Source organism: Mesitornis unicolor, unplaced genomic scaffold, assembly GCF_000695765.1.
Source record: "Mesitornis unicolor isolate BGI_N332 unplaced genomic scaffold, ASM69576v1 scaffold10888, whole genome shotgun sequence".
NCBI classification, from domain to species: Eukaryota; Metazoa; Chordata; class Aves; order Mesitornithiformes; family Mesitornithidae; genus Mesitornis; species Mesitornis unicolor.
The window spans coordinates 1,503-19,818 of record NW_010202778.1 but is presented as its reverse complement, the minus strand read 5'-3'; the positions used below and the strand labels follow the sequence as shown (position 1 = coordinate 19,818).

At 37.6% G+C, this 18,316-nt stretch overlaps 1 protein-coding gene across 1 annotated transcript; it reads left to right on the top strand.

The window, feature by feature from the left end:
- The first annotated feature begins 1,882 nt into the window (after positions 1–1,882).
- LACTB2 (lactamase, beta 2) lies at positions 1,883–15,496 on the top strand. The gene is made up of 7 exons (XM_010190506.1): positions 1,883–2,040; positions 2,580–2,743; positions 4,052–4,175; positions 6,425–6,603; positions 10,937–11,085; positions 12,514–12,595; positions 15,320–15,496. Exons 1-7 carry the CDS (start codon positions 1,919–1,921, stop codon positions 15,361–15,363), a joined length of 864 nt encoding a protein of 287 aa, XP_010188808.1. The 5' UTR covers positions 1,883–1,918; the 3' UTR covers positions 15,364–15,496.
- The last annotated feature ends 2,820 nt before the right edge of the window (positions 15,497–18,316 follow it).

Here is an 18,316-nt window from a genome sequence, read left to right as displayed (position 1 = left end):
TTAATGACATGTAAAAACTTCATGTAAATAATTTCAGAAACCTTCTCTAAACATTCAGAATCTTCTTAGAAATAGGAAGCTACTGAACTACACAAGTTGCAAGGTAGCTCCTTCTTCTAACAACACAGCAACTAAATTTTATCTGGGGTCTGAGAATGGGTTGAACGTACCACCAAATAGGTATAGACGTGTGCTATAAAATCAGTACAATAGGGGACCTCACAATTAGGTAACTTCAGGTCCAGTCACAGTTTCTTATAAAATAGTATACATGAAAATTATATAGAAAGAGGCTGGGATATTATGTATTATGTATAGGGATGTCCTGCTTACTTCAGCAGCTTATCTGCACACAGAAAGGCTTCTTTCTTTTGACTTGAAACATACTTTCTGTTGTCTGTAGTTCATGCTTTGATGAGCTTGAACATAAAAAATAAATGTAATGGATTTCTATCTCAAGCCAAACAGGTGTATTTCAGCACCTTGCAGGCACTAGAATGAATGCTGTTTGCAAGCACAGTGTTACTGCTTGGATAACAGTGACAAAATTTCGCAATCACAGAACAGTGGAGGTGGGAAGGAACTCTGGAGGTTGCCTGGTCCAAACCCCCTGGTCAAGCAGGGCTACCTACAGCAGACTGCCCAGGACCATGTCCAGACAGCTTTTGAGTATCTCCAGGTTTGGAGACTCTGCAACCTCCCTGGGCAACCTGTGCCAGCACTCAGTCACCCTCACAGTGAAAAAGTGTTTCCTGATGTTTAGAGGAAACCTCCTGTGTTTCGGTTTGTGCCCATTGCCTCTGGTCCTGTCACTGGGCCCTGTGACCAGAGGCTATGGCTCTGTGACACCCTCCTTTCAGGTATTTATAGACATTGATGAGACGTCCCTGTGCCTTCTCTTCTGGCTCGACAGTTCCAGCACTCTCAGCCTTTCCCCATAGGTGAGATGCTCCACTCATCATCTTAGTGGCCGTTTGCTGGACTCTCTCCAGTAGCTCCCCAGTTTTCTTAAAAATACTGAATCCTAGGCAGCTCCTATATGCCATACAAAAGCATATATAGCTTCTATAGATGCCATAAGCAATCATGTTCTCTGAATATTACAGAAGATACAGCCATTGCTACCACAAATTCCTCCCAGCTTTTGGAAGAAGCCATCAGATGAGCCACTAAAACGATAAGGGGACTGGAGCATCTCCCATATGAGGAAAGGCTGAGAGAGCTGGGTCTGTTTAGCCTGGAGGAGACTGAGGGGGGATCTCACTAATGCTTATAAATATCTAAAGAGTGGGCATCAGGAGGATGGGATCAGACTCTCATCAGTTGTACCCAGCGACAGGACAAGGGCAATGGTCACAAACTAGTACATGGGAGGTTCAACTTAAAAATAAGGGAAAAAGTTCTTTACTGTGAGAGTAACAGAGCACTGGAACAGGTTGCCCGGATTGGTTGTGGAGTCTCCTTCTCTGGATACATTCAAAACCCACCTGGACGTGTTCCTGTGTGATCATCTCTGGCTGACCCTGCTCTAGCAAAGGGGTTGGACAAGGTGATCTTCAGAGGTCCCTTCCAATCCCTACCATCCTACGATTCTGTCATCAGAGCCCAGACCTGCTTCTCACCGGGCACCAACACCTCAAAGGAGAATATCGCCTTTATTCCACGGAATTACCACAATGTTTCTTCCTAGACTTGGAGTTTGAAGCGAAAACCCGACGATGGCCCTGGGCCCGGAAGCATCGCGTCACTACGGGCGGGCAGCGGAGCCGCCTCACAGCCGGGCGGAAGGTACCGGCACCGGGAGGCGGAGCGAAGGAAACAGCAGTTTCCGTCTTCCCGTCTTCGCTCCTCGATGGCGGTGTCCTCGATGGTGGTGTGAGGGGAGTGGAGTCGGGTGGGGAGAGGGGTAGCTGTTAAGATGGTGTCGCTGCTGCCGCGCATTGAGCAACTGTCGTCGCGGGTGGTACGGGTGCTGGGCTGCAACCCCGGGCCCATGACTCTGCAGGGCACCAACACCTACCTGGTGGGCACCGGGTCCAGGTAACGACCCTGCTCAGGGGCGGAGGAATCCCCTTTCCCCGCTCCGTTTGGAGCCCCCAGCTCGAGAGGCGGCTACCGGGCTGTTCCGAAACCCCTTGATTAGAGAAAAGAAGGAAAAAAGAAAACAACAACTTTTTTTTTTTAAAAGTACAGCATTTAAGTTTTCGGAACCAGTGCCCGGAGGCGGCTGGGGGAGGTGGGGTGTGGAGTCTCTGTTAGGCTGAGGCGGGGAATTCAGTGAGGGAAGTGAGCGGAGGCCCCGTCTCAAGTCTCGCCGCTCCCCGACGCCTGCCGCCTGTGTAGGAGTTGCAAATGCGCGAATTCAATTTTGTTATTTATCCCCCTTTGTAAATTGTTATGCCACGGGGGTAGACTATCGTGGAGGGAAGAGGTGGCACCTGGAATATGGAGGCGTCCATTATTGCCATATTTCCATGCAGTGTTCTTTTTTCAACGTAACTGTCACATGAGCATTGCATTCTCTCACTGGCTTTTTTTTCTTTCCTTTTTTTTTTTTTCTTTTTCTTTTCCAAGTGTAGAAGAGTCCTTATTGACACTGGGGAGCCAGCTATTCCGGAATATATTGGCTGTTTAAAGCAGGCACTGTCAGAGTTCAACATCTCAATTCAAGAAATTTTAGTGACACACTGGCATCGTGATCACACTGGTGGAATACCTGATATTTGCAAAAACATCCCTAATGGTAGGCCAGAGATTTCATATACTCTTGAAAATGGTAGATAGATGGTAAGAAAAACCAAAACTTTTACTGAGTGCTTCTGTGCAAATCAACTGGATTATTTTTCTGGAATGTCCATATAAAGTGCATGTAATTTCATTATACTGATGTAGTGTGTAGGATAAGACCAATGAATAGTCTGAATACTGTAGTTGTTGTACTGCAGTTTTTCTTCAATAGCTGTGCATGCTCTCACAGTGAATGTGTGAATAATGAGAACCTAGATTACCATCAGCAGTTTAGATGATATGAAGTGAGAAAAGCTTGATACTCTTTCCTTCTGAAATTGACAGTAATGACAAACTGACCATTATTTTTCCTTGTATAAAAACAATAAATAACTCAATCTCTGAAAAAGAAACATGCATAGTTTTGAGAGTCCTTACAGCAGACCATTAGTCGTTGCTGACAAGTTTGTAGGCCTCAGATCAGGAGAGGGAAGAGGGCAGGGAAGTCTGCAGGTTAATTCTGGTGTAAAAATGTGTTTTTCATGTTGATAAACAGTAAGAGGCGTTTCTGCTTTAGTGTCTGGGAAAAGAATAAGCAGTATGGGTAATGCAGTTCTTCTTAGCATCATTGGACTTTGTCACAAGCCTTGTCACAGGCTTTATCAGATCATGGAAGGTTACCAAGTGCTTACCTGCAAAGAAGCCTCGGCTCTACTGAGAAAAACACTGGTGTCTTTTTGAGGATTTTGGTCTTTTCAACCTGTGAATATGGTTGTAAAGACTAGCAGGGGATATAAATATCTTTCTGAGTTGCTATCCATAGCTGTTCTAGCCCAGGCATTCAAATTATGCGCAAGTCACAACAACAGACGTTGAGGGAAGTTGCAGGCCAAAAAGGTTCCATCCAATGTTAGGCAAATGTTAAATGGTGCTTCTGTGACCCATAATGTAGTACATGAGTGCAGGAACCTTAGTGGTGGTGTAGAAACTTGTGATGTTTGGCCTTTCATGAATCAAGAAGGAACATTGGTAAAATAATTATTGTAATTTCTTTATTAATTTCACTTGTGCTTTTTCATCTTCAAAATTGCTGCTGGTACAGAGCACACTATTCATATGCAGCGGCTTTCACTATTCAATGTTTATGACTCTGGCATAAGGTTGCTTTATAAACATAAAGTTACTGTACTGAATTTCTGGTTTCTAGTTTTGTATTCCTACTGTGTAATAATGCATAGCATGTCTTCAAAAAGTAACCTTTCTATGGAATTAGTTTTGTTAGTGACAAATTCAAAGCATCATTTTCTTTGCTGTCTTTAAATAGACTCTGAATATCGCATCTGTAAGCTCCCTCGTGTTCCTCACAATGAAGAAACAATAGAAGGAGGTCAGAAATATTTTTATCTTAAAGAAGGAGATGTGATACAAACAGAGGGAGCCACACTCAGGTAAACACCAATTTCTGCAAGTTTGCTGGACTTTTTGTTTTTTTCAGGATTCTGACACTTACATGTATCCTAACTTCTAATGGTTGGCAATCCGTATATCTAATTTTGTCAACACTTAGGCATGTAGACTACCTTTCATGAGCCAGCAGCATATGTTTATGTGAAAAAATTGTTTCTATGAATGAGGATTAGCAGGAATTAGCCTTTGATTTTTTGCCTCAGCAGAAAAATTAAGAACATTTCCCTTGAAAAGTATTTCATTAGGGAAAATCAAATAGGATTCTACATACTTTCTCATTGCTCTTAGATAAGTAGTAATTACTAAATTTTTTACTTTTGGGCAAGTTTATGGTAGTCTGGATGAGTTGTTTAGCATGCCTTTCATTTTACTTTAAGAACATTTCCCAGGGAGACACTAAAACATTTCATACTTAAAATGTTAAATTTTAAACCTTTAACCTGTCAGTTTCTTGTAGGGTGCCAGTTTTGGAGGGCTTCTTCCCAGAGAGTATATTCCTTGTCTTGTTAGCTTGAATGAATCTGAAACAGAAAGTTACTCTGCCCCACACAAACACACATACACAATAAAAAGATCTGACCATTCTGTTTCAAGGGTTCTTTCATTAACCAGGCATTGCTCTTCCAAGGACAAATTTTGCTTGTTTTCCCTCAGTTTAGATGTGAATGATATCCCGCTTGTAGAATATGCCAGCTGGCTGATTGGAAATAAAAAAACATAAAAATGAAGGATATATTTGACCAAAAGCATTTTATTTTGTTAGTGTAAAAAACCCCAACATAGTATTATGTTGAATATTGAAGACTTGTCACTACCCTAATATGGGCAAAATGAATTTGGAGGTGGAAAACACATAGTTAAGTTTGAATCCAAGTAAGACAAGGGTGGCACACTTTAAAGTTTGGAGTAGTGCAGCCAAACTTTATGCTTGGTTAAAAGCAGGTATTTGCACCTGGTTAATTCAGTAAGCACTTTAAAGATACTCTTAGATCCACTACTGGTTCCAAAATAGCAGTATCTGGATGTTAAATTTTAGTTAGCAACTTTTAAGTTTTCAAGGTGTGTCAGGCAGTGTTGGGTTCTTTTTCCTTTGTTTTCCTACGTTAGTGGTTAAGCTTCCCAGTAAAGTTTCATCAGGAACTGGAGGATACCACTTCCTACAAAGTCAAGATGCAACTCATCAACTTGATTTTTAAATTGCCTCCTCAGAAGAATGAGTCACCTGCTTTCTACTGAAGTCAGTATTCAGTGAGGGTGGGAAGCCATTGCATCTGCTGGTGCTGTGCTTTTGGCCTCCCAGCCCTGCACTGGTGTGGCAGGGTGCTGTTTAGCATTGGCCTGCACACAGTGCTTGGCATCAGCTCCTGCCGGTTCCTGATGACTGCTTTGATGCATCTGCTGTTCACAAGGACATTCTGATGAATTTCATCAGTGATGCTGGACTGAGTTGTGTTGCTTTCAGTTTGATTCAGCCTCAGCATGAGGCCTCCTGCCTTTCAAAAATCATAGTGAAAGGGCACTGCAGTGCAGCTCTGTAGCAGCTCAGGTTACTGTATACATATCAGCTGTCCTTTCACCCTTTGCTGCACGCTAATGTGGTACTCATGAAAGCTGTGGGGTCCGAAATCCTCACCGTACAGATGTTTAATGACCTGCACATAGAACAGCTCAAAGACCATGATTCCTTTTTCTGTTTGACAGCTTTGCTCCACTGGGTCATGGAGCTTTCAGGGAAAAATAAATTCTAGGAGACAGAACTTTATCTGGGTTGGGTTTAGAAGTTTATAATTAATTTCTAATAGAATTGGCAACATCATCCTCTCCCTCTTTTGCTAAGTGCGAGGTGTATGTTAGGAACTTCACACATTTCAATCTGGAAATAACATGTCAGGTTTTCTTTTGTAAAGCTTCAGAGTAAAGCCCTGTGTAACACAAATTCTACATGACTAGTCAGCTCCATTAATGCACCTTTATTATGATGTGTCATGTAATTAAAAGCATGTTAGAGATGATCTGTGTTGTCTTCATGGTATAAGAAAATGGACTGGGATTAGACAAAGTGATACCCTGTTTACATCAACATTTCAGTCTTTCTTGGTCTGTTATTTTCTGATTCTTATTGTAGGCTCCTTTTAAGTGTACAATTTTATCGTTATTTGTTTCTAGCTTCTGAAAATGAAGCATATATACTCTGTGAAAAACTTACGCTTTTTTGTTGTTCTTTAAACAGAGTTTTATATACACCTGGACACACTGATGATCATATGGCTTTACATCTAGAAGAAGAAAATGCTGTATTTTCCGGTGACTGTATTTTAGGGGAAGGAACAACAGTAATTGAAGACCTGTATGATTACATGAAAACTTTGAAAAGGTTGCTACAAATGAAACTAGATTTAATATATCCAGGTTAGTGGTTCTATTTTTAACTGCTCTGTTTTACTATGTAACTTTTAAATATCTCCTCTATGAATTTGGGAACTCTTACTACTATCAAACGCCATTACTAATGTAACAATTCAAGTTCATTGCTTTATGTCCAGTCCTAAGCTAAGATGACTTTATGGCATGGTGGTTTGCAAAACTTGAAAATTTCTCTGTGATTGATACCTTCCTTCCTGAGATTTCTCCGTTTGAAGATGAACCTTGTGCTTCTGTATGCAAAGCTTACAGAGGTCAGAATCTTTCGCTGTTGGAATCATACAACAAACTTTGTTTTCTCATATTACTCTATCCATGTGCCTTAATGTTACCCTGGAATAAAAAATAATAGTACTTCTTTTGGTCCTTTGCATCCCCACATGCACTGCCAATGTGAGTAACCTAGTGATGTTTTTGAGAGAGATGTCTGTCCTTTCCAGCCCAGATTAATCACAAATTGATCTTGGAAAGCTGCAGGATTGTCAAATGGTTGTCTTAGTTAATGACATAGCTTAAATCTGAACGAGAGCCAAGAGGCCAAACATCGTGTTCTAAAAATAAGTTGCCGATTCATGCAGTCTGTGACTTTGCTTTAATTTTTTCCCTCTGTCTCCTGCAAAGCTCAGGAATACATTTACTTTTCATATCAACCATGTGTCTATTTGACAAGACTGGATTCTAAGGATTTATTATGTAACTAAGATTTAAGCTCTTCATCTGCTTCTTCAGAGCTACATCTCAGGATTTTTTCTAACTTTTTCACTTTCATCTTCTCCAGTTTGTTATTCTGAGTGACTGTGTCTACATTCTCAGTGCTATCTTCCTCCATTAACCATCTATGTTTAGCCTACATAACCAATTCTCTTTTGTGTTCATTCTTAAAATATGCTTTTTTTTGAAGTAGCTGCTCTTTTAAGTGCTTTAAGATCTAAGCATAAAAATGCTATTTAAGAAAAATATAATTGTCGATATTCCTTGGATGTGGAGGCTGACAGACAGAAATAGTGAGTTGCTCATAGTTATTAACTACTGGTAAAACTAAGAGTATTTTAGCCTGCAGAATCTCAATCTATTGATCGGTTGAATGATCTACTTAAATACCTACAAAACACAGTCTGTTCCTCTAATTGAATTTCTGCCTTCTAAAACCCCATATATGCCAAATTCTGTAGGGTTTTATCACTTTTATCTGTTGTAATTCACTCTCCCCTTAATCATTATTTACTTAGATTACACTTTCACCAGGGTTGAATGTTTGCCCCATTTATCTGTAACTGTTTGCTACACTGTTGTAAGTTATGTTCATGCTGTACTTGCAATTAGGAAGCCAGTCACATACTATGCATTTTCAGTGATGATGAGCTAAGTATTGGTATGTTTGGAACTAATTTTCTTTTTTTTAAACCACACATCACAAAAAATATGTGCAATTTTGTAAAAGAGAACTATTTCAGAACAGAACTAATCAGAACAATTGTTTATGCTATTGGTGTGTACTGCAGTCAATCAGTAACTATCCCAGCAGGTAGTTCTGTATAAGCTCAGTACTTTGACTTTATGGCAGTTTCAGTTCTTCATAATTCTTCAACTGTTTCCTGTTCCCCATCCACGCTTTAGCACTCACATTGCAGCCTCAGAATTAAATGTAGAGGAGCATGAATTTTTGTAACAAACTGACCAGGCGTGAGTAGCTGAATTTTGCCAGTCTTTCTCTATTTCTTCTTTAACACTCGTGAGAATACTCATAGTAGTCTATTTACAGCCAATGGTTGAGGAGACTCCTTGGGAGCAGAGAAGGGCATTGTAGCCAGTAGAGGGCTCCCCATCCTGTGACATTAAACGAATGTCCCTGATAGTACTGAAAAAAATGGTACTGGCATTGGCAATCTGTGCAAGATTTCATGAGCCATAGTATTTTCTTCAATTTTATCCTTTGTGCTTTGATTCCTTATGTGCAAAGTAGGAGAATCTGTATGACTTCACAGGGTATTATGAGAATAAAAACTTAACTATACGGGCTATACAGAGGTCTGAAATAATATGAAGCTGTCTGATCTCAAGTCTAAATTACTGGGAAGAGTCATATTTTGAGAGAACTACTTCACATGCTCAGAAACATTTTACATTTATGCAGATATTAATTGCTTATTGGTGAAGCTAACTGTGTTGCTGTCCCTGAGAAATTGTAGGTGGGAAAGAGCCACATCTGGATTTAGTTCCAGGCTTTCCAACATCATTTTTAATGTATGTAAATTCATACACACAAAGACTATGGATCAGGTGATGTAATGGGTATGAAATACCTTTAACTTTGCAAAATGTGGGTTCCATTCCAGGTACTGACATTGGTCTTGTAATCTAAGTCAATTAAATCACTTGGAAGAGCAAGGACTGGTTTTAAGACTGCCCTGTGATTCCACATGCAGGCCTTAATTTTGAATACTTCAATGTGACTTCTGGCATTAGAGAATGCAAGAGAATGGACAGTTGCCATTATAGTCTCTGGTCTTTGTATCTTAATGTGTATTTTTTCTATATTTAGACTTTTTTTATATAAATGCAGCATATTTGCTAGAGATAGTTATAATTTTTTAAGCAACAATAGCTTCAGGTTAAATATTCTTGGAGTAATTAAATGTATGTGCGTATGACTATGGGTTTGTATTTACATGTTACATATCTTTTATTTATAGTACTATGTTTACACAAGGTAAGCTTCAGTGTATATTTAGTAATTTCACATCTGCTGAAGTGAGTGTATAAGTTGGGATAGGCATAAATGTTTTGACTTGCTGAAGGATAGATTTGACACCTTTTTGTTTCACAGATACTCAAAACATGAAAAATTAGTTGCTATTTTTCTGTAAGCTGCCTGTCCTCAGGCAAAATAAGCTCTAATTTAAAAAGTCTTAAAATTAGTTTTAGACTGAAAAACAAATCAGTTAAGTAACTTAAAATTAGTTTTTAAAACTCATTTAGCCAGTTAACCCAAAAGTGCAAGTTAGGAATATGGTAAATTTTTTTAAGTAGTTAGAGAACCTCAGAAGAAACTGTCTGATTTGGATGGTACCAAATAATTTCTGAAAGAAAACTATTTTTTACAGTAGTTTCTGTTCTACTCATTTTGTAAATTACTTGGAGTTTAGACTGGCAGAGCTGGAAGTTGCTGCTGCTGGTGCTTCAAGTGAGGTATACAGGCAAAGAAATAGGAAACCTTGCTATAAAAAGCATGTGATGAACATTCATGCAAGTGAATTTCTCTGTAAGTAAAACATTAAGTTTCGTTTCTGTGCATGTAACTCTCATGTCTGAAAATTATTTTCATTTCATCTGTTATTTTTGTGTATCATTAGGCAGTATTTGATTTTTCCACAAAGGTTAGTGCTTTACCAATTAAGCCCTTTTCTAATGTCGTTCAAAGACCTTGCAGTAAGCTGAATATTTTTGAACTGCTACAGTAAGTCCAGGAAAAAACATGTGTGTTTTGTTTATTAACCAGCCAGATACAAAATTATTCACACATTGTGCGTTGCTTATTCTTGCCCTGACGCATTCAGATAGGCTCACTGATTTGTCTTCTATTAATTTTTTATCATACTTATGAAAATATGGTCTGAAGGGAATAAAATACAGCGTGCAAGTCAGTTTTGAAGATGTCTCCTGGAAAATTTTCTGTCACAATTAAAGATGTTACTTCTCTCACTTCTGTGTTTGCTGGATAGCCCCACAACAGGACAGTAGTACATGAGCCCCTTGCCTCAGCCACTGCGGTTCACAAACCAGCATCAGTGTAAGTCATGAGTATGAATGTCCTCTGGGGAGAGTGAGACAGGCAGACAGAGGTAATATAATAATCTGGATCTCATCTTTCAAATCTGTTTAACAGTGAACTCTTTTCTTTGTTTTATTTTTTTTAATAGCCTGAAGTAGTCTTTCCTTAGGCCATCTCAGGTATTCCCTTTCCCCATCCAGGCTTTTCAGATCCTAATTCTTCCTTTCTATCTTAATGCTTTTCAATTGCAGACTGTGATGCAAACATTCAGACTTAATTTTGGCCTATTTATATTCAGTTTTTTGGGTTGTGTTTTTGGTGGGTTTTTTTTTGTTTTTGTTTTTTTCTGAAAAGAAGCCAAAAAACATGCAAGGAGTGTCCTACAGTTTGACATTAAGGATACTCTGACAGAGTGATACGTGGAGGTGCTGCTCCCTTTTTATGACTCTTAAGTCTGCCAGAGTTTACCTAAGAATGATTCTATTATTCTGTAGCAGACTTAATTCCAAATTTAATTAATGACGCTGTGATACATGTGTTTTGATTTAGGTCATGGCCCAGTAGTACGTGATGCAAATGCTAGAATCCAAGGCTACATTTCTCACCGAACTGCACGTGAACAGCAAATTCTAAATGTTCTCCAGAATAACGCTGGAAAATCTTACACATCCTCGGAGCTTGTAAAGATAGTATACAAGGTAATTGTTGATTCAAGGTTTTTAGATCAAACTAAAGAAAATTGAGGTTATGCTCTTAAAATTGTATGTAACAGTTTAAGAATTAGAGTGTAGAAAATAGTGGCTTTTTAAAAGAGAAACATAGAACCAAACAAAAATCAAGTAGTAATGCTTGGTTCTAAGTGAAAAGTATGAGATGAGTGTTAATTTTTTATTTGTCAAAGTGTGTTTGGAGTCTCCTGAAAGACTGATTAAAACTTCCTGACTTACCAGTCTGTGGGACGGTGCAGGTGAACTGCAGTTTGACAGAGATGTATGTTGCACTCAGAAGCTGGGTAGCTCGTGTGTGTCATTAGACAGGTGTAAGGGTGCTTCTTTGCTACTTCATCCTTCTTCATGTAACCTCAGTAATTTGTACATGTGGTGTGGGGGTTATTCCTCCCAGCAAGTAGAGTTAAAATAAATACAGCATTTGCTTCAGAGGTTCTTGTCAAAGTTGCCAATGTCTGTGGTCTGTGAACAGATCTGTAGCAGCTTCACAACTCATTTGTCATGGTTCTGCTCATGTCCAGTTTCCAAAAGAATGACTACGTCACATTGAACATTTTACGATGCTGATGTGTTACCTGTGGCTGTTAAGATCCTGCAGGTTTCCTGCCTGAACAACTACAGTTTTTAAGTATACAGCAATTCACATGTTTCTGTAAGCCACAAACCACTTGTCCTGTCGCTATATGATAGTATTTTTTCAGTACTACATCAGCTTTCCTTATAAAAAAACCGTAGTCTTTCAAAGCTTTTTAAAAACTCACAATTTATTGAGCTAGTTTTCTAGTGAATTTTCCTACCAGACTCATGTTACTTAGAGAACTTTTTAATTTTCCAAAAGAAGGCTTTACTTTTAGGATAATAGAGCTGGAGAAGAAGACTTTGAGAAACGTTATTGGTTTTTACCTAATGAACATTGGAAAATTTTAGATGTTTTGTCCTTCTGAAGCTGTTGTGTTTTTAAATTGTTTACTGATTTACAGATTCTAATTGCTAAAGGATTTTTAAACCCATGCAAATATTGTCATGGAAGTGATAGGTATCTGTGAAGAAATGCATCTTAAATTTGCCTTTAAAAATGCTCAGCTACACTGACAGCCCAATGCAGACCAAGCTCAGAAGAGCACAGTCATCTTAGTGTTGGCCAAAGTTTACATAGTACAAATGGATAATGCAAAAAATAAGCAAAGTAAACAAAAATGTGTTATTATGCTACTAGTTTAACTGGTGTAAAATTGATTTACTTGTTTCAGTTTGCTGTCATGATATAAGTAACTGAATGTTCAATATGGTAATTCAGAAGATGAAAATCTCTGTTAATAAACCATGAGTTCTGTGTACTGAAAAAATAATGGAGAGAAATATAAACAAATACAAAATGCATATTTGTGTTTCCATTAGGAGATCCCTGAAAATTTACTCCTAGCAGCAGAAAATAACCTCCTAGTCCACTTGAAGAAGTTGGAAAAAGAAGGAAAAGTGTGTAAGTTGTGGGTGGAGGGGTGGAAGGAGAGTCATTTTTGTTTGGATTTTCTATGTATTGTTTCTCATTATATTCTAGGGCATTATTTCCGGGGGGGGGGGGGCGAAAACTCCCTGCAAGTACTTGCAGTAGCTGTCCTTCAGACAATTTGAAGTAGGATTATATACAAAAAGCCTATGGTCATACAGTATTTTCAAACTTATAGAAAATATTTCATAAAGTTTTTGTTACATGCTTAGAGCACAGATTACTGCAATGCATATACCTTTACATTTTGATTTAGAACATACCATGGAATACATTCCTAATGCTAGCATTTATACTTGTGTGTATTTTCTGAAATTCATACCTAAATGTGCATCTACATAGCATTTTATATGATTACATCTTATGTTTCTGCCTGTCCTGAGTGTGTATTGTTGTATATATGTGTTCTAGAGATGGTTAAAATCACACGGTGTAAATTTCTACAATTTCTGATTGGTACAGTACTTAAGTAGAGCAACTATATTTAGTTTACTGTTTTTACTTTGTGCCTTTACTTTTACTGAGCAAGGTGAAGTGTTCTATTTCTGTAATGGTATGTGCATGTGGAAACATTATTCAGCCAGAAGCTAAGGAAAATATTTCTTTCTGTACATTATGTAACTGCACCCAAAGCTATCTACTTATAAGTAAACAATTACATGAATATTTACCACTGTTTCAAATTTTCAGCATTTACCAACCTGAATAACAGTAGGAAATGAGTGTATTTTTCCAACTTAGACCTGTTTATTTTAATGATAACTCTGCTACTAGGTACTAATTGTTTGAACAATTGAGACTTAATTTTTGTAATAGTAATGACCTGCTTTTTAGTCAAAGAAAATAGACTGACTAGAGTCACCCAAGTACAGTCATTACTGAAGTTCAGCAAATGATGCCTTTAAGCATGTTTTGTGCAAAATGCCATGGAAGCTTGCCAGCGTGATACTTAACTGTACCAGCTTTTAAATGTGATCTCAATTCTTGGTTATTAACATACATTATGGACCTACACATTTCTCCAGTTTGGCTCCTCAAGACTCTTCTGGGGTATCGATGCTGCTGACTGTCCATTCCTTTCACTGCCAAAGTAGCTTGAACAACAGCATTTTCTGTTTATATGAAGTAGTGGATAAATTAACTTTCTCTTTAAAGGTAGACTTGCAGTGTTTCCTAAAAAAACCTGTGTCTATTCATTTTAAATGTCCAGGAATGTATTTGTCTGAGTAAACTAGTGACTTTCATCTCTTAAACCAGGTGTTTTGTTGGGTGGTTGGTTGGTTGAGGTTTTTTCCCCCCAAAACACCCTTTTCATGTTTACTGGACAAAAAGAGCTCAGCTTTCCTCAGAAATCACCTTTGAATTTTGAAGAGACAGCAGATAGGGAGCTCCAGTCAGATATCTGTTCACAAAGTAGCAACTGCTTGAAATTATTAGGAAGTTTAAATAACTAAGGGAGACACAGAGATACTAATCAGAAGAATTGTTGTGACTCCTACTCCAGTTGGAGGTCCTTGCTTCAGCTGTGAGCTCTTGCTTTCCATGAAGCAAAAGAAGTGCCCTTCGAAGTTTTGTTTTGTTTTGTTTAATGTTCAATTTGTGCTCGCAGAGAAGGAGGAATGCAGTCTCCTCAGAACACTTGAGGTTTTTCTGTGCTGATCTCTGCAGCATGGAAACAGTTGCTAAATTTTTAAATACAAGCCTAGATCCAGATCTATGATAAGCACTTACCGTCATGTGACCTTTCTCAGTTTTTCAGTTCAAATTAAGGACATCTGTTAAGGAAAATTTATTCTGTTGATTCTGCACATGTAGCATAGAAATGATTGTGTACTCATGTTACTTGTTCATTTGGTTTTGATACGATGTCCTTTCTGCATAGTCTGAGTTGCAGTATTTCAGGTTTTGTTCTCATTAGGGAAGACGTGAGTTGCAGTCATAACACAGTCTGCCTAATTTTCACGAAATATTTTTTCCAAAGAAACATGTTGTCAGTCTGGATAACGCATGTGACAGGCATATTACAATGTTACAAGAGAGCTGCTCCATGCAAATTATGGCCATATGCTGTCTGCTGCAGTCTTTAATTCACCACTTCGTTCTAGGGATTGCAGTTTGTATTGGTACATAACTTTTATAACTTCAATTAGGAGTGATACTGCCTTTTACAGATTTGCTTTTCTAACTTGAAACAGAAAAATAATGTCTTGTATACAGGAGCATGGCTCAATATGCTCATGTAAGATTTCTCCTATGTTTAGATCTAAGTATCTCAGCCATTGTCTCACATTTTTAAAACACAGCTGATGAAGAGATAAAAATAATTTGGTTATCCTTAATGCAGCAGCACATATTTCCCCCCCCTAAGGTTCATAAATTTCAGAAAATGCAACAAGTGCTCTACTACCTCAAATTTCTTAATATCTTCTGAATTTTAAATATCTGTAGGATTATTAAACCCTTTTTGATTAATCATTCTTCATATTGCTAGGTTACATTGTGAAACAGTTAATGTTTATCACCTTCTGTTGAAGCTCACCACTGGCCTGAAGGGAATAATTCCTATAGTTTTAATAAAAAATTACGTGTACAGGCATACGTGTACATGTGCAGGTTAAGTCTGAGATAGTCTAATGTTTATATATAGCATCTAAGTGTTAATAGGTGACTAATTTGGTCTTTTTTTTTTCTTAATAGTACAGGAGGCGTCTCCCAACTTCAGATGGAGAAACAATTTATAAGTTACACAAGATTGCTCAAGAATATTTTTAATCTGCACAGTTGCTGCATGAAAAAATATAATGATGAGCTCAGACAATATGTAAAATAAAAACTAATTTTTTTTAAGCATTAACACAGTTTTAAAGCAATGTTACAGTCAATTAACTAATGTTTTTCATATTCTACTTTATGGGAATTTTTTAAATAATCTGATAGGTACTAAGTTAATAAAATGTAATGAATGTGAAGAACTGAATGTAAAATGCCCAGCTTTATCATTGATGGCAGAGGACAAATACCAAGGTCTTATAAATTTAATATTACAACAATATAAAACAATATTATAAACTTAATAGGTCATATATATTTAAAAAATTTCTAGCAAAAAGAATGTTACTCTAAACTTCTTTGCGTTTGCGTGTGCTTTCCAAAAAGTTAGTTTCTAGTAAGTTATCTGTACATTTTAAAAACCAAGTTTTTTGTTAACAGTTGTAAATACTGGGGTTTATAGTCCTTTTCTAGTTTAGCTGCCTGTGCACATCTTGGTTGGTTGCTCAATGCAATAGGTTTTAACACTGTAAATAATTCCAGACTTCTCTGTTTTCTGGTGGGAACATCATTTCTATGGAATTAATTGAAAGGATTGGTAAATTTTAAGGATCAATGTATAAAAATGCACAGAGTTGGAACAGACTCTTAAATGCTTTATCTTACAAGATTCTGCAAGAATGTGATTAAAAAGCTGTATAAATTGAGATGTACTACTCACCATATGAAGTTAAGTTTGTCACTTTATAACTTAAAGGCTTCAAGTTTAGCTGTTAAATCCATTCAAACTACAAATATTTTAACTGAAGGTTGTATTTGATTGTAAGATACCGGATATATATTAAAATACAATGTTTGGAGATTCATTTAAACTGCCTGTTCAGTTCTCTTTGTAGCTTAAACTTTCAGAATAATGTATACATATTTGCATTACTTTGTGTATTCAAAGTGCGTGAAGTTTTTATGATAGATATGATTCTTTTAATGCTGGCTCAACCTTAAAAAAAAATCAGATATGAGATGTTTGAAAGAACCGAAGACAAATATATGTCCTTGAAAATCCTGGAAAACCTTCCACTGTTCAATCCTGTACCGTCATTTGTGAAACATGCTTATGTTTGGGTATTTAAGGCATGTCTTCATAATTATCAGTATTTTATGAACTTGCTGGCATTTGTTCTGATCAGCTGAGCCAAATCTAGTACAAAAATACTCCCAGGAACAGCAATCTAAAGCTGAACTAATATTCTGAAGTAGGAACCAGACCCTCGAGGAAGGGAAATAGTAACTTTCTGCTCTGTAAAATGATGGTTTTTGCAAATGTCATTGATCTGGGGGGTTTTCGGCTGCATCACGACTCTTGCTCACTTTTAACTTTCTGTGCAGTGCCACTCTGGGGTCTTTTTCAGGTCTCCTAGTTTTTCTACCTTTTATATTTTTTGTTTACTTATATTTTTCCATCTCAGCTCCCCTTTTCTTTTTCCTCCTCTCACAAATCTTATTTTTTTCAGTTCCTTTCAGATTGTTTCTCTCTTCATAATTACTCAGAGGCTTTCACATATACTTCTTGCCATTAATAATTATTGTTTTCCTATAAGTATTTAAAGAATTTATAGTTACCTTTTCCATTGTTTTCACGTAATTATCACTTTGATTTTTTAAAAATACTTAATTCACATGCTCTGAATGATGTCATTTTGCTTCAGGAAAGTAGAAAGATCAGTGAAATGGGACAGTTCTCTGTCATGACGTCTGACAGCCTAAGACAGCAGGAAACTGGTATGAAGAGGTGATGTCTCTAACTTTCTGAGCTAAAGAAGTAATTACTGGCAGGCAGAACGTCACTGAACCATTTTTTTCTCTTTTGATGTACTTAATTTTCAAATATATGGAAATAGTTTTAGAATTCAGTTGAAATATTGCTGGAATTTGCAGGCAGCCAGCAAAGTGAGAGGACACAAATTCCATGTTCCCTACTGTGCTGCCGCAAGTGCCTGACATTCTCCAAAAATGAGGGAAATTGCAGTTTAACCAGACTTGTCGTTAATGATCATGTCTGAAATATTAAAAGCAGATAAAAGGGTGCTTTCATCAGCTATGACATGCTGTAAAAGTCTTAAGACCTCTTATTATGAGATTATAAATCATAAAGAGTTTGTTTATTTAAAATAGAATTGTAACATAAGCTATATGCTCTGTATGTATAAAAATGGGGTTAGCCTATTTACATCCCTTGCATTGAACACATCCTTCTGTGCAGAATGCATTCAAAGTTAAGAATAAAAACAGAAGGGGCAACTTCTGTCTCATCAAGCTAGAAGGGCAAATGTCATTTGATGCATTAACTTTCTAAACAGCTGGGGACAGAAGCTGGAAGAAGCACAAATTGTGTTTCCAGCCTTCCTGCCAGCTAATTTTAAGATCCTGTCCTGAGAGACAGCATCATTTAATAGGTTTAAGACCTAGGAAAGAAGTCTGATGGTAGTTGAATAACCTTTTTGGGGGGTGTTCTATTCTGTTTCTTGCTAACTTGCTTATTTACCCTTGGTTTAAAGTGTTGTTCTGGGTTATATCTTTAAGGATGTTTGATGGCAAGTGGATTCAGGAAAGGTTCCCAGATAGGAAGGGCATTGTTCTGTTTGTGTCTCTTACTGCGGGTGCAATAAGATGCTCACTACCAAATCCTCCAGTCTTGCCACCTCAAAGGATGTATTGGGTTTACATGGGAAGGTTTTGGTAGTGAGGGGACCACGGGGGTGGCTTCTGGGAGAAGATGCCAGAAGCTTCCCTCATTTCAGACTGCTAGGAACTTCCTTCCTAAATGATGCAATCATTTTGAAGCCTAGTATTTCAAAATACGGACATCTGGAGAGGAACCTGGCAAACACAGACCAGCAACGCATTGGCAAGAAGCAGATTGAGGGC